At 50.7% G+C, this 14173-nt stretch overlaps 1 protein-coding gene across 1 annotated transcript; it reads left to right on the plus strand.

The window, feature by feature from the left end:
* Positions 1-501, plus strand: LOC101027253 (uncharacterized). Its single transcript, NM_001279980.1, has one exon. It carries the CDS (start codon positions 1-3, stop codon positions 499-501), a length of 501 nt encoding a protein of 166 aa, NP_001266909.1.
* The last annotated feature ends 13672 nt before the right edge of the window (positions 502-14173 follow it).

Raw genomic sequence — 14173 nt, forward strand, 5'->3', positions numbered from 1 at the left:
ATGAGCCATACTTCCAATTTCACTGGTTTTTCCCAATTAGAACATCCCCAACCCCAAAGAAATTCTAGGGCATCAAGTTCAACCACACATGATGCCAACGTTAGGCATGACAACAACCTCTTGCCCATTGCCAATGTCGGGAGGATCATGAAGGACGCCCTCCCTCCGCAAGCCAAGATCTCGAAGCACGCCAAGGAGACCATCCAAGAGTGCACGACGGAGTTCGTGGGCTTCGTCACCGGCGAGGCCTCCGAGCGGTGCCGCCGGGAGAGGCGGAAGACCATCAACGGCGACGACATCTGCCATGCCATGAGGAGCCTTGGCCTCGACCACTACGCCGACGCCATGCGCAGGTACCTGCAGAGGTATCGTGAGACCGAGGAGCTAGCGGCAGCACTCAACAGTGGCGGTGGTGGCCACGATGGCAATGCCATTCAGATTGATGTGAGGGATGAGTTGTCCATCTTCAAGGGTAGCAACCAGCAAGGTGGCAGAGATTAAATGTTTTGTGCACACATCGAGCACACCGTTTCTTGCATGAACAAATTAAAGGCTCTTGCCCCTCAGTCACTTTGATCCTAGGATTGCAAAGAGCTCTGTATGTTATCTAATCATGCTATGGAGTCATGTTTCCTTCTGTCCACATTTAAAAAAAAATCAAAACCTTGTAACTGTGTTATGTGCTACATATATTGTTTCTTTATAAGTTCTATGGATACTATACGTGTGTACGAATTTACTCTGTATACTTGAAGCAGTAATAACAGTGCAACTCCCTCACTTGTCCTCATCTCTCTATATGGCTTGTTTACATGCCACATATGTGTGTTTGTTTGAACACAACTCTTATACTGCAGGCTCCTAAAAGCATCAAGGATTATATTCTCACATTTTCAATATAATAGGTGCGTGAAATTGGATCCTTCTCATACGACCGATTCAGATTCAGAAGAGCCAGGCAAGAAGGCGGAGCAGCAAGACAACAATGCCACCGCCAGTTACTGGCGGAAGTGTATGGTGGTTAGGCCATGGAGAGACAGGGATACAGAATACGGAGATGGTCCAACGACGCCAATCGAGTTGGTGCGGCGAGGACAATGGAGATAGATATGGTGGCTAGGCCATCATCGAGAGGATAGGGCAAACTGTTGGGAGGCATGAGGGCGAGCTCAAAGATCCATAGTCACGCATGCTGAACAAGACGACCGCCTAAGGGTGAAGATGACTCTACATCGTACAATTAAGATCTGATTAGTAAGGTTTGTCGTATGAGAGAAACATAAAAAAGACACCTAATATATATAGCAGTTCCCTTGTTTGAATTATTTTAGATTGCTGGAGCATAGGAATACTTGAAATTATATTATACACACGCGAGTATATATATATATATATATATATATATATATATATATATATATATATATATATATATATATATATATATATATATATATATATATGATATTTTGAGGTAATGTGATTCATTTATTAGAAATGTTTTTGCATACAAAATAATACTCTATCCGTCCCAAAATATTAGTCGTTTTAGCTCTTAGTTTTTATGTCCATGTTCAAATAAATGATATGAATATATACATATATAAAAAATAAATACATTAATTACTGTATGAACCAACTAAAAAGTAAGAGTATATCTTACCATCGTTGGTAAACGGTGCTGGTGGTACTGGAGACTGAGCTGGTGTACTGATGAACTATATTTGTGGCCATAGCAAGCAGCACCGAAATGAGCTAGCCACGCATCATTTTGGGTAAACAAATCCAGCACATCCCGAGAAATTGGGTCTTTTGATTGCTTTCAGGCAGGGCTGGACAAAATGCTCGTGGCTCGCTGGCTCGCTCGTTTCGTGGTCAGCTCGGCTCGGCTCGGATCGGCTCGTTTGAATTTTGTCACGAGCTGAGCTGACATCCTAGCTCGGTTCGTTAATGAGCCAGCTCGGTTCGTTAACGAGCCAGCTCGCGAGCTAAACGAGCTACCATATTCTAGTAAAACGAAACTATATACATATCATTTATAGAATAATTGATGAACATGTTATATATGTGAGGTGTCTATGGCCTATGAATTAAACTAATGATTAATGAACTATGCCTATATGTTAATTTGGTCTATGCAAATATAATTATGGGTTAAACTGATGAACATGCATGTGAATTGTGAATTAATGAGTGATGAATTGTGCTAATTTGGTGTTATATTGACATGGTTTGTGAAACTATGAGTATAATTACTATTTTCTATTGTTAAATTAGTTTGAAATTAACTAAAAAATAATTATTATATACATTTTATTTTTTTTCTGCTCTGGCTCGCGAGCTAAACGAGCCAGCTCGAGCTCGTAAACGAGCCGAGCCGAGCTGACTTTGTGGCTCGTTACCTTAACGAGCCGAGCCGAGCTGACTCGTTAGCTTAACGAGCCAGCTCGAACTCGGACGAGCCGAGCCGAGCTGGCTCGTTATCCACCCCTACTTTCAGGTGTAGACAAAAGGTGTGTTTGCGCACAGCTCTCTATATTAAACTCAAGTGCCCCAACGGCGGCACAGCACGAAAAGTTGGATCGAAGAGCACAAAAAGCACAGCAAGTTAGGTATAGTTTGCAATTCACAATAAAGTTCATAGATAGGGACCATTCCTTTTCCAGAGAGATGGAGAATTAGAAGAGGTTTTATGTTGGTCGTCCCAAATCCATCTTATAGAAAGATGTTTTTTTTGAAGGATAATGTCGTCCGACAACAAGTGTCAAGTTGCGAAGTGAGGATCGGTGTGGAAGCGCACTAACATCTCGATGGATGCAAGAAATGATCAGATTCGCATGCGCAGGGAAGCTTTTTACACTTGTGCATTCACATGTTAGCGCCTGTCATGTAAAGCATATACCACTATCATTATTAGAAGTATTTGTCTGACTATTTAAAATCTAACTTGAATACTGCTGGAATACGCAACTGACTCTATAATAACACTTCTAATGCGAACCGCACACTACTATTTGTTAATATGTAAGATTAATTCTAAGTATTTACATAAATAGAGGACAATATTGTATACAAAGGTCCCTCACTATTTCTTTTTCTATTGATTCCTTGAATTCGTTTTTGCAACTTTGTAATATTAGATATGGGAAACCCTAACCCTGGATTAGGGTTGAGGGTTGTATTAATAGACTTGAGTTAACTGAGTTAGACCCATTACACAGGGGTGAGAGGGTAATTACACGGGGAAAACCCCAACCTAAGACCTAGTTTGTGTACTCTAGTATTGAGCTTAATCCACATGTATTGAGATAAATTGAAGTGTAACTTAAACTAATTTACACTCTAATCAATCTTAACACACGTGGATTAGGGTCAATACTAGAGTACCCAAACAAAGCCTAAACGGGTATTATAACACCCCCGCAATCACAACTCTAACCTGTACAGATGTTGAGACTGGATCGAAAGTCTAAAAATACACTTGACGGTAACCCATTGATGAAGATGTCGACGAACTGCAGCGTGGTGGGACGCTGAGAAGCCGAACGTCACCTGCAGCGACACGTTCACGGATAAAATGTAGGTCGATCTCCACATGCTTCGTGCGCTGATGCTACATGGGATTGGTGGAGAGGTAGATTGCGCTGATGTTGTCGCAGTAGACGAGAGTGGCGCGCTGAAGGGGCTGTGGAGTAGGTGACGCATCCAGGAGGCCTCCGCCACGCCGTTGGCCACAACACGGTACTCGGCCTATGCGCTAGAGCGGGAGATGACAGGCTGCCGCTTGGCGGCCCAAAAGATAAGGTTGTCGCCCAGGAACATGGCATAACCGTAAGTGGACCGACGCGTGTTGGAATAGCTAGCCCAGTCAGCGTCGGTGCAGACCACGAGCTTCAACGTCGGGGATGGTCATAGTAGGAGGCCGTAGTCGAGGGATCGAGCCTCGGAGGTAGCGCAGGATTCGCTTGAGAGCAGTGAGATGGGGCTCCCGCGGAGTGTGCATATGCAAGCACGCCTGCTGGACGGCGTAGCCAATATCGGGTCTGGAGAAGGTGAGGTACTAGAGCACGCCGATCAGGCTCCGGTAGGACGTTGGCGACCAGGGACATCGTCCTCAGAGAGCTTCGCCTGAGTGTCGACAGGCGTGGAGCAGGGCTTGCAGTCAGACATGCCAGCTCGCTCCATGTCGGGGACCATAATTAGGGGTACCCCCAAGACTCCTAATCTCAGCTGGTAACCCCCATCAGCACAAAGCTGCAAAGGCCTGATAGGTGCGATTAAGTCAAGGCTCGGTCCACTCAAGGACACGATCTCACCTCGCCCGAGCCCAGCCTCGGGCAAGGGCAGCCGAACCCGGAGGATTTACCTCTCGCCCGAGGGCCCCCTCAAGCAACGGACACACCTTCGGCTCGCCCGAGGCCCAGTCTTCGCCAAGAAGCAACCTTGGCCAAATCACCACGACGACCGAACGTATCGCAGGAGCATTTAATGCAAGGAAGGCCTGACACCTTATCCTGACGCGTGCCCTTCAGTCGACAGAGCCGAAGTGACCGCAGTCACTTTGCCGCTCCACTGACCGGCCTGACAAGAGGACAGTGCCGCCTGCGCCGCTCCGACTGCTGTGCCACTCGACAGAGTGAGGCTGACAGCAGCCAAGTCCGGCTTCGGGCGCCATAGGAAGCTCCGCCTCGCCCGACCCCAGGGCTCGAACTCGGCCTTGGCCCCGGAAGACGACGAACTCCGCCTCGCCCGACCCCAGGGCTCGGACTCGGCCTCGGCCCCGGAAGACGACGAACTCCGCCTCGCCCGACCCCAGGGCTCGGACTCAGCCTCGGCCCCAGAAGACGACGAACTCCGCCTCGCCCGACCCCAGGGCTCGGACTCGGCCTCGGCCCCGGAAGACGAAGAACTCCGCCTCGCCCAACCCCAAGGCTCGGACTCGGCCTCGGCCCCGGAAGACGACGAACTCCGCCTCGCCCGACCCCAGGGCTCGGACTCAGCCCTGGCCTCAGCCGACGGTCTCCGCCTCGCCCGACCCAAGGGCTCGGACTCGACCTCGACCTCGGAAGACAAACTCGACCTCGACCTCGGAGGAGCCTCCGCCTCGCCCTACCCAGGGCTCGGACCGACCACGTTACAGGAGGGGCCATCATTACCCTACCCATAGCTAGCTCTGGCTACGGGGAACAAGACCGGCGTCCCATCTGGTTCGCCCCGGTAAAACAAATAATGATGGCGCCCCGCGTGCTCCATGACGACGGTGGCTCTCAGCCCCCTTACGGAAGCAAGGAGACGTCAGCAAGGACTCGACAGCCCCGACAGCCCCGACAGCTGTCCTTCCGCAAGGCTTCAGCGCTCCTCCGACGGCCACGACATCACACGAACAGGGTGCCAAAACCTCTCCGGTTGCCACGACGGCATGTACTTAGGGCACTAGCTCTTCTCTGCTAGACACGTTAGCACACTTCTACATCTCCCATTGTACACCTGGACCCTCTCCTTACGCCTATAAAAGGAAGGTCCAGGGCTCTCTTACAGAGGGTTGGCCGCGCGGGGAAGGACGGGACGGCACGCGCTCAAGCCTCTCGCTCCCTCCCGCGCGGACGCTTGTAACCCCCTACTGCAAGCGCACCCGACCTGGGCGCGGGACAAACACGAAGGCCGCGGGTTTCCCCTTTTACGCCTGTCTCCCTCCGGCTTTTCCCCCCTTCGCGCTCCGTCTCGCGCCGACCCATCTGGGCTGGGGCACGCGACGACAATTTACTCGTCGGTCCAGGGACCTCCCCGGGGTCGAAACACCGACACTCCAGGATGTGGATGATGTACTGGCTCTAGTGAAGGAAGAGACCCTAGGGCCGCGTTCGACAGTAATGCCGAGGAAGTGATGGAGGGCCTAGGTCCTTCATCCCAAACTCCCGCTAGAGGGCGTTGATCATGCGCTGTAGGAGATCGGCGGTGGATGTTGTGAGCACAATATCGTCGACGTAGAGCAAAAGGTAGACGGTGTCACCGCCTCGCTGGTAGATGAAGAATGACATATCCGATTTGGCCTCGACGAAGCTGATGAAGACCATCTAGAGAGTGGATGGCTCGAACATGATCTATATATGATTGGTTTATGACCTCTAGACATCGAAGGCATCCTTGCAATTTGCAATAGGATGATCTCGTATTTAATATGAGGTGGAGACGATAGTAGTCCAAGGATTTTTCTTTCGCCTTGCAACATTTTTCTCAATGAATTGAAGGCATCATCGCCTCAACCTCCACCTCAGTGCATCTCATCATCAACCCCTTCCGCTGACTTGCACTACACCAAAAACAAACACTTCCTACAGTTTTTTTAACTTCCTACAACTTTTTTAATAAACCGTAGGAAATAAATAACTTCCAAGGTTGCTCCTAGTTGATTTGTGCCCTGTTGGTCAAGTCTATCCCTACTAATATGCCCTCTGTTGCCAAGGTTGTTCTTAGTTGATTTGTGCTCTGTTGGCCAAGTCTCATGTCGGATCGACGTGCATGGTAGCAACCAAACGGATCGATACCATGCACCCTAAATTGAGCACTCCTCTCCATGGAGGTGTTGCACTATCCATCCTACGCCTATGGCCAACACCTCACATGGAGGAGCGTGTCGTTGGTCCCCTTTATGTCGAGGAGCACAACCGCTCCACCCTCCTTGCACAAGTCCATTCAAAGAAGGCGAAAGGTAAATAAGACGCCAAACAATAGCTTTCTTTTACAAAGATTTTCTAAGAATTCATTTTTCAGGTCGCTTATGAAAAGGCAAACAAGCACTCCTTGTATTCTAAATTATAATATGTTTGATTTTTTAGATATATTTTATTTAACTAGTAAAATAATGTATCTTTCAGTACCCTAAAACAGGGGTACCCCCTACTGCTGTATAAAAGCACAGTGCCCACACGGCTATCTGTAGTCACGTGGTAAAAAGGCTGTACGTGGGACTAGGCCATGACTCGCCCAAGCGTCGGGCGACTACTCTGGACCAGTAACAACACCGACCCCACCACTTGGGCAGGTCCAGTACCGCCGCGTGTCCGGAGAGCTGCACACTCTGGGGCATCACCAGTGGGCCCAGACCCCATGCGGAGGTGCCGGACCCCTGTATATACAGACCGGGCCTCCGGGTAAGGTCCAGGACCTCCACGGGCGCAAACCGGACCCCTAGGATGGGATCCAGACCAGTGGGCCCAGACCCCATGCGGAGGTGTAACACCCTGAATTTGGGGGTATAAAATTTCTTTGCTCATATTCACAAATTCAGGTGCTACTTCTCTTTTCACACCTTTCCCCAAATTCCTCTTTCTCTTTTGTATAGAAGAAGAGTGGTTATTCTTATTTGTAATTATAATTTAGTAGGCTAAACTCCAAGGGAGCATGAAATGTTGCATCATGTCAAACCCTAAATTCTACTTTTGTTTGGTGCATAATTCTTAGAAATGCTAATTTGAATTTGTGGCTTATTTGGATTTGAATCAAATAGAGTAAATAAAAAGAAAAGGGAAAACAAATGCCAGAATAAAAGAAATAGGAAAAGAAGCCCGCTTTCCCCGCCCCCTCGGCCTTTCGGCCCATCTGGCCCATCCCCGCGCGCGCCTTCCTTCCCCCCTTCTCTCTCTGCCCTGGCGGGCCCGCCCGTCAACGCGACCGCCTTCCCCGCGCCCGCGCCCTCGCCCGCTTTCCTCTCTCTCTGCTCGTGGGCCCGAGCTGTCAGCTCCTCCGTCTCCGCGTAACCGCCGCCCCGGTCCGCGCGTGCCGCGGACTCCGCGCCCACGTCGCGCGTGGAGCTCGCAACCACCTCGCCTCGGCCACTTGAGCCCAGAGCCTCGCTCTCCCTCTCCCCCTCCCTCATTTGCGCACCTGCAGACCCCTCTCCCACCTCCCCCACGCTGCGCACACGCCAAATCGCCGCGGCCATTAAACCACCGCCGCCCGAGCTCGTTTCTCCGTCGCCGTTGGAGCCCCGCCGTGCCCTCTGCCACGGTGAGCTTCGCCCCGACGTCCGCAACTCGGGACGCGCCCCAATTTCCCCTCTCCCTCCCCGAATCTCTCTGCCCGCGCTGCTCGCCTGGCCCCGCCTGTCAGCCCGCCGCCCCGCGCTGCTCGCCTGGCCCCGCCTGTCAGCCCGCCGCCCCGCGCTGCCCGCCTGGCCCCGCCTGTCAGCCAGCCGCCCCGCGCTGCTCGCCTGGCCCCGCCTGTCAGCCAGCCGCCCCGCGCTGCTCGCCTGGCCCCGCCTGTCAGCCCGCCGCCCCGCGCTGCCCGCCTGGCCCCGCCTGTCAGCCGCTCAGGCCGCCGCGCGCTCGCGCGCCCGCCCGCGGATCTAATCTCGGGCGTTGATCCGAGATCCAACGACTATTAGAGCCCGATACCCCTTCGCCCGCGCTTTTTCTTAAAGAAACCCCCGCCTTTCCGCAAATTAACCCGTCGTCCCTGGATTTTCACAGTTAGGTCCTCGGACCTTTTATTTAATTCAAAATAAGTATTTAAGGCATATTTTTAATCCCTAATCTTGTAAAATTCATAACTTTATCATATGAACTCCAAATTAGGTGCTTCAAATTGCAAAATGTTCATAATATTCTTATCTATCTATTTAAACAATGTTTCTCTGCTGTTTTTTATGTCCCAATTAATAGTTGATCATTAGGGTAAAATTAATGTTATTGGAACCCTATTTGAGATAAATAAAGGATAGTAGACTTTAATAAAAGTTGGAACACCTAAGTTTATGGACTTAACACCATGTAATGATTTAACCCCACCACTGACTTAGATCTGATTAGTGGATAATGAATCACTTTGTATAGTCATCTACCCTAGACCTAGGGGACACCAGTTTGCCAATCCTTTTCTGCTGTGAACTTGTGATCTCTCTGCTGCATATGTTTAGTTTATTGCTTTTTGTTTGTTATTTCCCAAGTGCATAGAATGAATGATTACTTTACGTAGACAACGGGCAGTCTGTGTTTCCCGAGGAAGTTGCAGAAGAAGTCCCTGATCAGCAGTTTGGTGAAGGCAAGTGTCCTCTGACCCATTATGTCCTATTCACTTATAATTCACTTTCCCGCATTACTTAATTGAAACCTAAGGATTGACTAGCTTTATACTTTACCTTATCCTTGATGACCTTTTGGGTTATTATTATGGTTAGCATGTTGCTATTGCCTTAACTTAATCAATGAACATGATGTGATTATTTATAATACGATACTGTTATCCTGATGATATTGATGATCTTGTGATACTCTAGGGGGCTCAGGCTGTTTCCTGAGTACCTCTCCGTAAGGACCTGTTCGTTGAGAGACCACCCGGGATAACAGTGCAACCATGAGGGTGAAATGGGATGCCCTTAGCTAATTAATTAGAGGAACTAGAGGTGTAGTTGCTTCGCCGTCGTGCCGTCAATGGGGTCCAGGCACAGTGCTTGCTCTACCGAGGCTGAGTGCCGAGGTTCTTTCGTTTTGCTTTTTGTTAGTCACTCTCCTGCGGGCAGGGGTACTGTGTTTATCAAACTGGAGAAACCTAACGGGCGGCTATGACCTCTAGGTAATCTTTGTAACAGCTACGTAGTGATCCCCTGTCGGACCACCTAGGTAGTGGTCAATGGGGATTAGCTCTCCCCGGGTAGAAAGGGAATCATGACTCATGGGTAAAGTGTGCAACCTCTGCAGAGGGTAGTGAAACTGATATATCAGCCGTGCTCACGGTTAAGAGCAGCCTTGGGATCCTCTTTGATTAGAGATACTCCGGTTGCACCTCAGATGATGACTTTAATGATGATGATTAACGATGGTGACTTTAATTATGTATTCTAGTATTTCCTCTCTGAGGAGGTACTTTTTGGGATTATAACTTGGGTTTTATGATAAAACCCGGCTCCTACTAATAATAAATACCTGACCAACTAAAAGCAACTGCTTGAGCCTAACCCCACATAAAGCTAGTCCACCTCAGCCAAACGGGACATTTGCTGAGTACGTTGATGTGTACTCATCCTTGCTTTACCACAAAACACCAGGTTGTCCACGTTGCAACCACTGCTCAGGAGAGGACGAAGCCGTGGAAGGAGACTTCTAGGAGTTCCAAGATTACGACGAGTTTTAGGTGTGGGTTGGCGGCAACCCCCAGTCAGCTGCCTGTGAAGGCCTTATCTTTACTGCGTTTCGCTAGCACTTTGATTTAACTGTTAAGTTGATGACTATGTGGATGTCTATGACTCTGTGATGTAATAAGTTAATACTCTTTTATGTTATTATTCGAGCATTGTGCGATGATGTTCATTTATGTAATCGCTGTGTACGTGAGTTCTGATCCTGGCACGTACATGGTTCGCATTCGGTTTACCTTCAAAACCGGGTGTGACATAAGTGGTATCAAAGCCAGTGCTGACTGTAGGACCGCTGACCTAGAGTAGCACTGGTCGTACTAAGGACTATTGACCTTCCCTCTCACCTTGACCTCTGATGTTACTTCAAAAAGTCGGTCACCTCGACCAACCCTATGTTTTACTACATATATATATATATACTATATTATACCTTGTTAAAATTTTATTTTGTCCTGTCTATGGTTTATTCACTTGTCATATTAGTTCTGTTCTTACTCTTGTGCTTACGGTGTCTTTTGTAGATGGCTCGTCTTAGACACACTGCACGTAAGTCGGTGATTCCTTTCCTGCCGTCTCGACTTGTGGAGCGTCCTCTGCGCCGCACCGTGTCCGGTCAGTCGAGTCACCTGGAGAGGCTGCACCACCGCCTGCGTGAGGAGCAGGAACGCCAGCGCCAACACAGAGAGCAGCAGGGCTCTTCCTCCCCACCCCAGCAAGAGGTGGAGTCCGTGAGGCGTCGTTCCTCTGTTGCCCAGCTGGAGGCGCCCCCTGCACCACCGCGGGACACCCCGGCTGTTCGAGGAGCTACTGGAGGAGGTCCTGGAGGAGACCCCGACGACGACGACTCAGACCACAGCACGGAGTCCTCTGAGCCGCAGGAGGCGGAAGGATGGGTCGCCCGACCCATCACCCGTGACGCCGCTCGCGGTTGTCACTTCCACGACGCACTCGACACCTTGCTGCGCCAGGCTTTCGATCGGCACACCTGGTCGATCGAGTATCGTTGTGTAGTCCGCCAGCACAATCGCGGGAGGTACCCGAACCACTGGGAGGCTACCTGCCTAGTTTGCCGTCGTGCCGTCAATGGGGTCCAGGCACAGTGCTTGCTCTGCCGAGGCTGAGTGCCGAGGTTCTTTCGTTTTGCTTTTTGTTAGTCACTCTCCTGCGGGGAGGGGTACTGTGTTTATCAAACTGGAGAAACCTAACGGGCGGCTATGACCTCTAGGTAATCTTTGTAACAGCTACGTAGTGATCCCCTGCCGGACCACCTAGGTAGTGGTCAATGGGGATTAGCTCTCCCCGGGTAGAAAGGGAATCATGACTCATGGGTAAAGTGTGCAACCTCTGCAGAGGGTAGTGAAACTGATATATCAGCCATGCTCACGGTTAAGAGCAGCCTTGGGATCCTCTTTGATTAGAGATACTCCGGATGCACCTCAGATGATGACTTTAATGATGATGATTAACGATGGTGACTTTAATTATGTATTCTAGTATTTCCTCTTTGAGGAGGTACTTTTTGGGATTATAACTTGGCTTTTATGATAAAACCCGGCTCCTACTAATAATAAATACCTGACCAACTAAAAGCAACTGCTTGAGCCTAACCCCACATAAAGCTAGTCCACCTCAGCCAAACGGAACATTTGCTGAGTACGTTGATGTGTACTCATCCTTGCTTTACCACAAAACACCAGGTTGTCCATGTTGCAACCACTGCTCAGGAGAGGACGAAGCCGTGGAAGGAGACTTCCAGGAGTTCCAAGATTACGACGAGTTTTAGGTGTGGGTTGGCGGCAACCCCCAGTCAGCTGCCTGTGAAGGCCTTTTCTTTACTGCGTTTCGCTAGCACTTTGATTTAACTGTTAAGTTGATGACTATGTGGATGTCTATGACTCTGTGATGTAATAAGTTAATACTCTTTTATGTTATTATTCGAGCATTGTGCGATGATGTTCATTTATGTAATCGCTGTGTACGTGAGTTCTGATCCTGGCACGTACATGGTTCGCATTCGGTTTACCTTCAAAACTGGGTGTGACATCCGGGCCGCTCACAGCAGAGTCCCGGGATTCTGGGACAGAGAATACCCAAGCCTTAATCAAGGCCAGGCGGAGGTCCGGAGCTGACACGTGTCCGGACCTTATCGTATACGCTTCTGCTCCCCGCCAAGGCGGAGACCCGATGCTGCCGCGTGGTCTGCTGCACGTGACGTAAGTCAACGGGCGGAGCCTAACATAAGGCCTCTGGGCTACGCGACCTCTACATTTATTGAGGATAAGACGCGCCACCTGTCCATTCCACTAGCAGGCGGTGTGCCGCCTCTGCATTTATTGAGATCTGTCCATTCCGCTGGTAGGCGGCGACCTGTCCATTCCGCAGGCGGCGTGCCTGTCCATTCCACTGGCAGACGGCACGCCCATACTGCCGCGTGCACTACGCTCATCATTACTCGCACGTTACCAAGGAAGCAGCCGCCGCATATCAATACTGCATGGACTGCGGACATCATGACGCCCGAAGATTGCTCAGGCGTTACTTGCATTAGTTACTCCTACAATGTATTCCTTCCATTATGCTCCTGGGCCCACATGTCGGGGCTCAACATCCTTGTATGTGCCCCCTTGAGCTATAAAAGGGAAGGCACACAACGTTACAAGGCAGACCCTCAGACAGACTCACAAGCTCTCAAGCACACATACACTCATACTCATACTCAATACAACATACACACAGTGGAGGTAGGGTATTACGCTTCGACGGCCTGAACCACTCTAAACCCTTGTGTGCTCTTGTGTTGATCCCGAATCCACCTAGCAGGCAAAACACTTAGGCCCCCTCCTCATCTTAGGATTTAGGGCAGGTGCGTTCCGCCACCCGGCCGGTGGATTTCACCACCGACATTTGGTGCGCCAGGTAGGGGGTCTTGGCTTTAGGTTTATCGCCTACTTTTTTGCTCGACACGATGGTTCAGATCGTCGAGCACCGCGGCTTGACTTCTGAGGATTTCCTGATGGAGGAAGAAGCTGCATCTTCCATGCCACGAAGCTCAAACCACCCTGCGCCTGGTGCTGCTGCTATGCGCGCTGCGCAGCAGCACACGCCTGTACAGACATCCCGAGCTTCGTCAGGGGTTGCTCCTGGAGCGTTGTCTGCAGCCAGGGAGTTGCTACACCACCCTCCAAATTCCACGGCCTCACCGTGGGCCATGAAGCAGTGGCGTGACGATGTCGATCGTCTCCTTGGCATGGCGCAATCTGGCTTGGCCAGGCCTAGGCCTCGGTCGTTCCGGCGTCAGCATGAGGCGTCGGCGTCAGTGCGCTCACCCTCGGTGAAGGCCGCACCGACTGAGGACCTGCGGGTGGAGCTCAACCGCAGGCATGCGGGAGAGGACGCTCTAGTCTCTCTGGAGAGGCTTGATGACCTACGGGCAGAACTCAACCGTAGGCGTGCGGGTGAGGATGCCTGAGTCTCTCTGGTGAGGGCGCGTGAGCGCCGACAGAACATCGAGGGTCGCAACCTCGACCTAGACTTCACCGCGGTTGTGCCGCAAACTCCAAGGGGTGCCCGAATTTAGGCGGGTGTCCCGTTGGCCGGCGTGGGCTGCGCCGCACTGGCGGATCATCTCCATGCGGCGACTTGGCCATCCAAGTTCCGACCACACCTGCCGGAAAAGTACGACGGTACGTCAAACCATTGGAATTCTTGCAGGTATACGTCACCACTATTACGATAGCAGGTGGAGACACTACTGTAATGGCAACATATTTCCATGTAGCCTTGTCTGGGCCAGCCCGGGATTGATCTACTCCTGGGAAGGGCTCTGCGCGCAGTTCACAGCGAATTTCGCCAGTGCTTATCAACAGCATGGCGTGGAGGCTCACCTCCATGCAGTGATGCAGGAACCCGGGGAAACTCTCCGAGCTTTCATCTCCCGCTTCACTAAGGTACGAGGGACTATACCTCGTAATTCCGATGCTTCCATCATCATCGCTTTCCGCCAGGGGGTACGTGATGAGAAGATGCTGGAGAAGTTGGCCA

The sequence above is a fragment of the Zea mays genome, chromosome 3, assembly GCF_902167145.1.
Source record: "Zea mays cultivar B73 chromosome 3, Zm-B73-REFERENCE-NAM-5.0, whole genome shotgun sequence".
NCBI lineage: Eukaryota > Viridiplantae > Streptophyta > Magnoliopsida > Poales > Poaceae > Zea > Zea mays.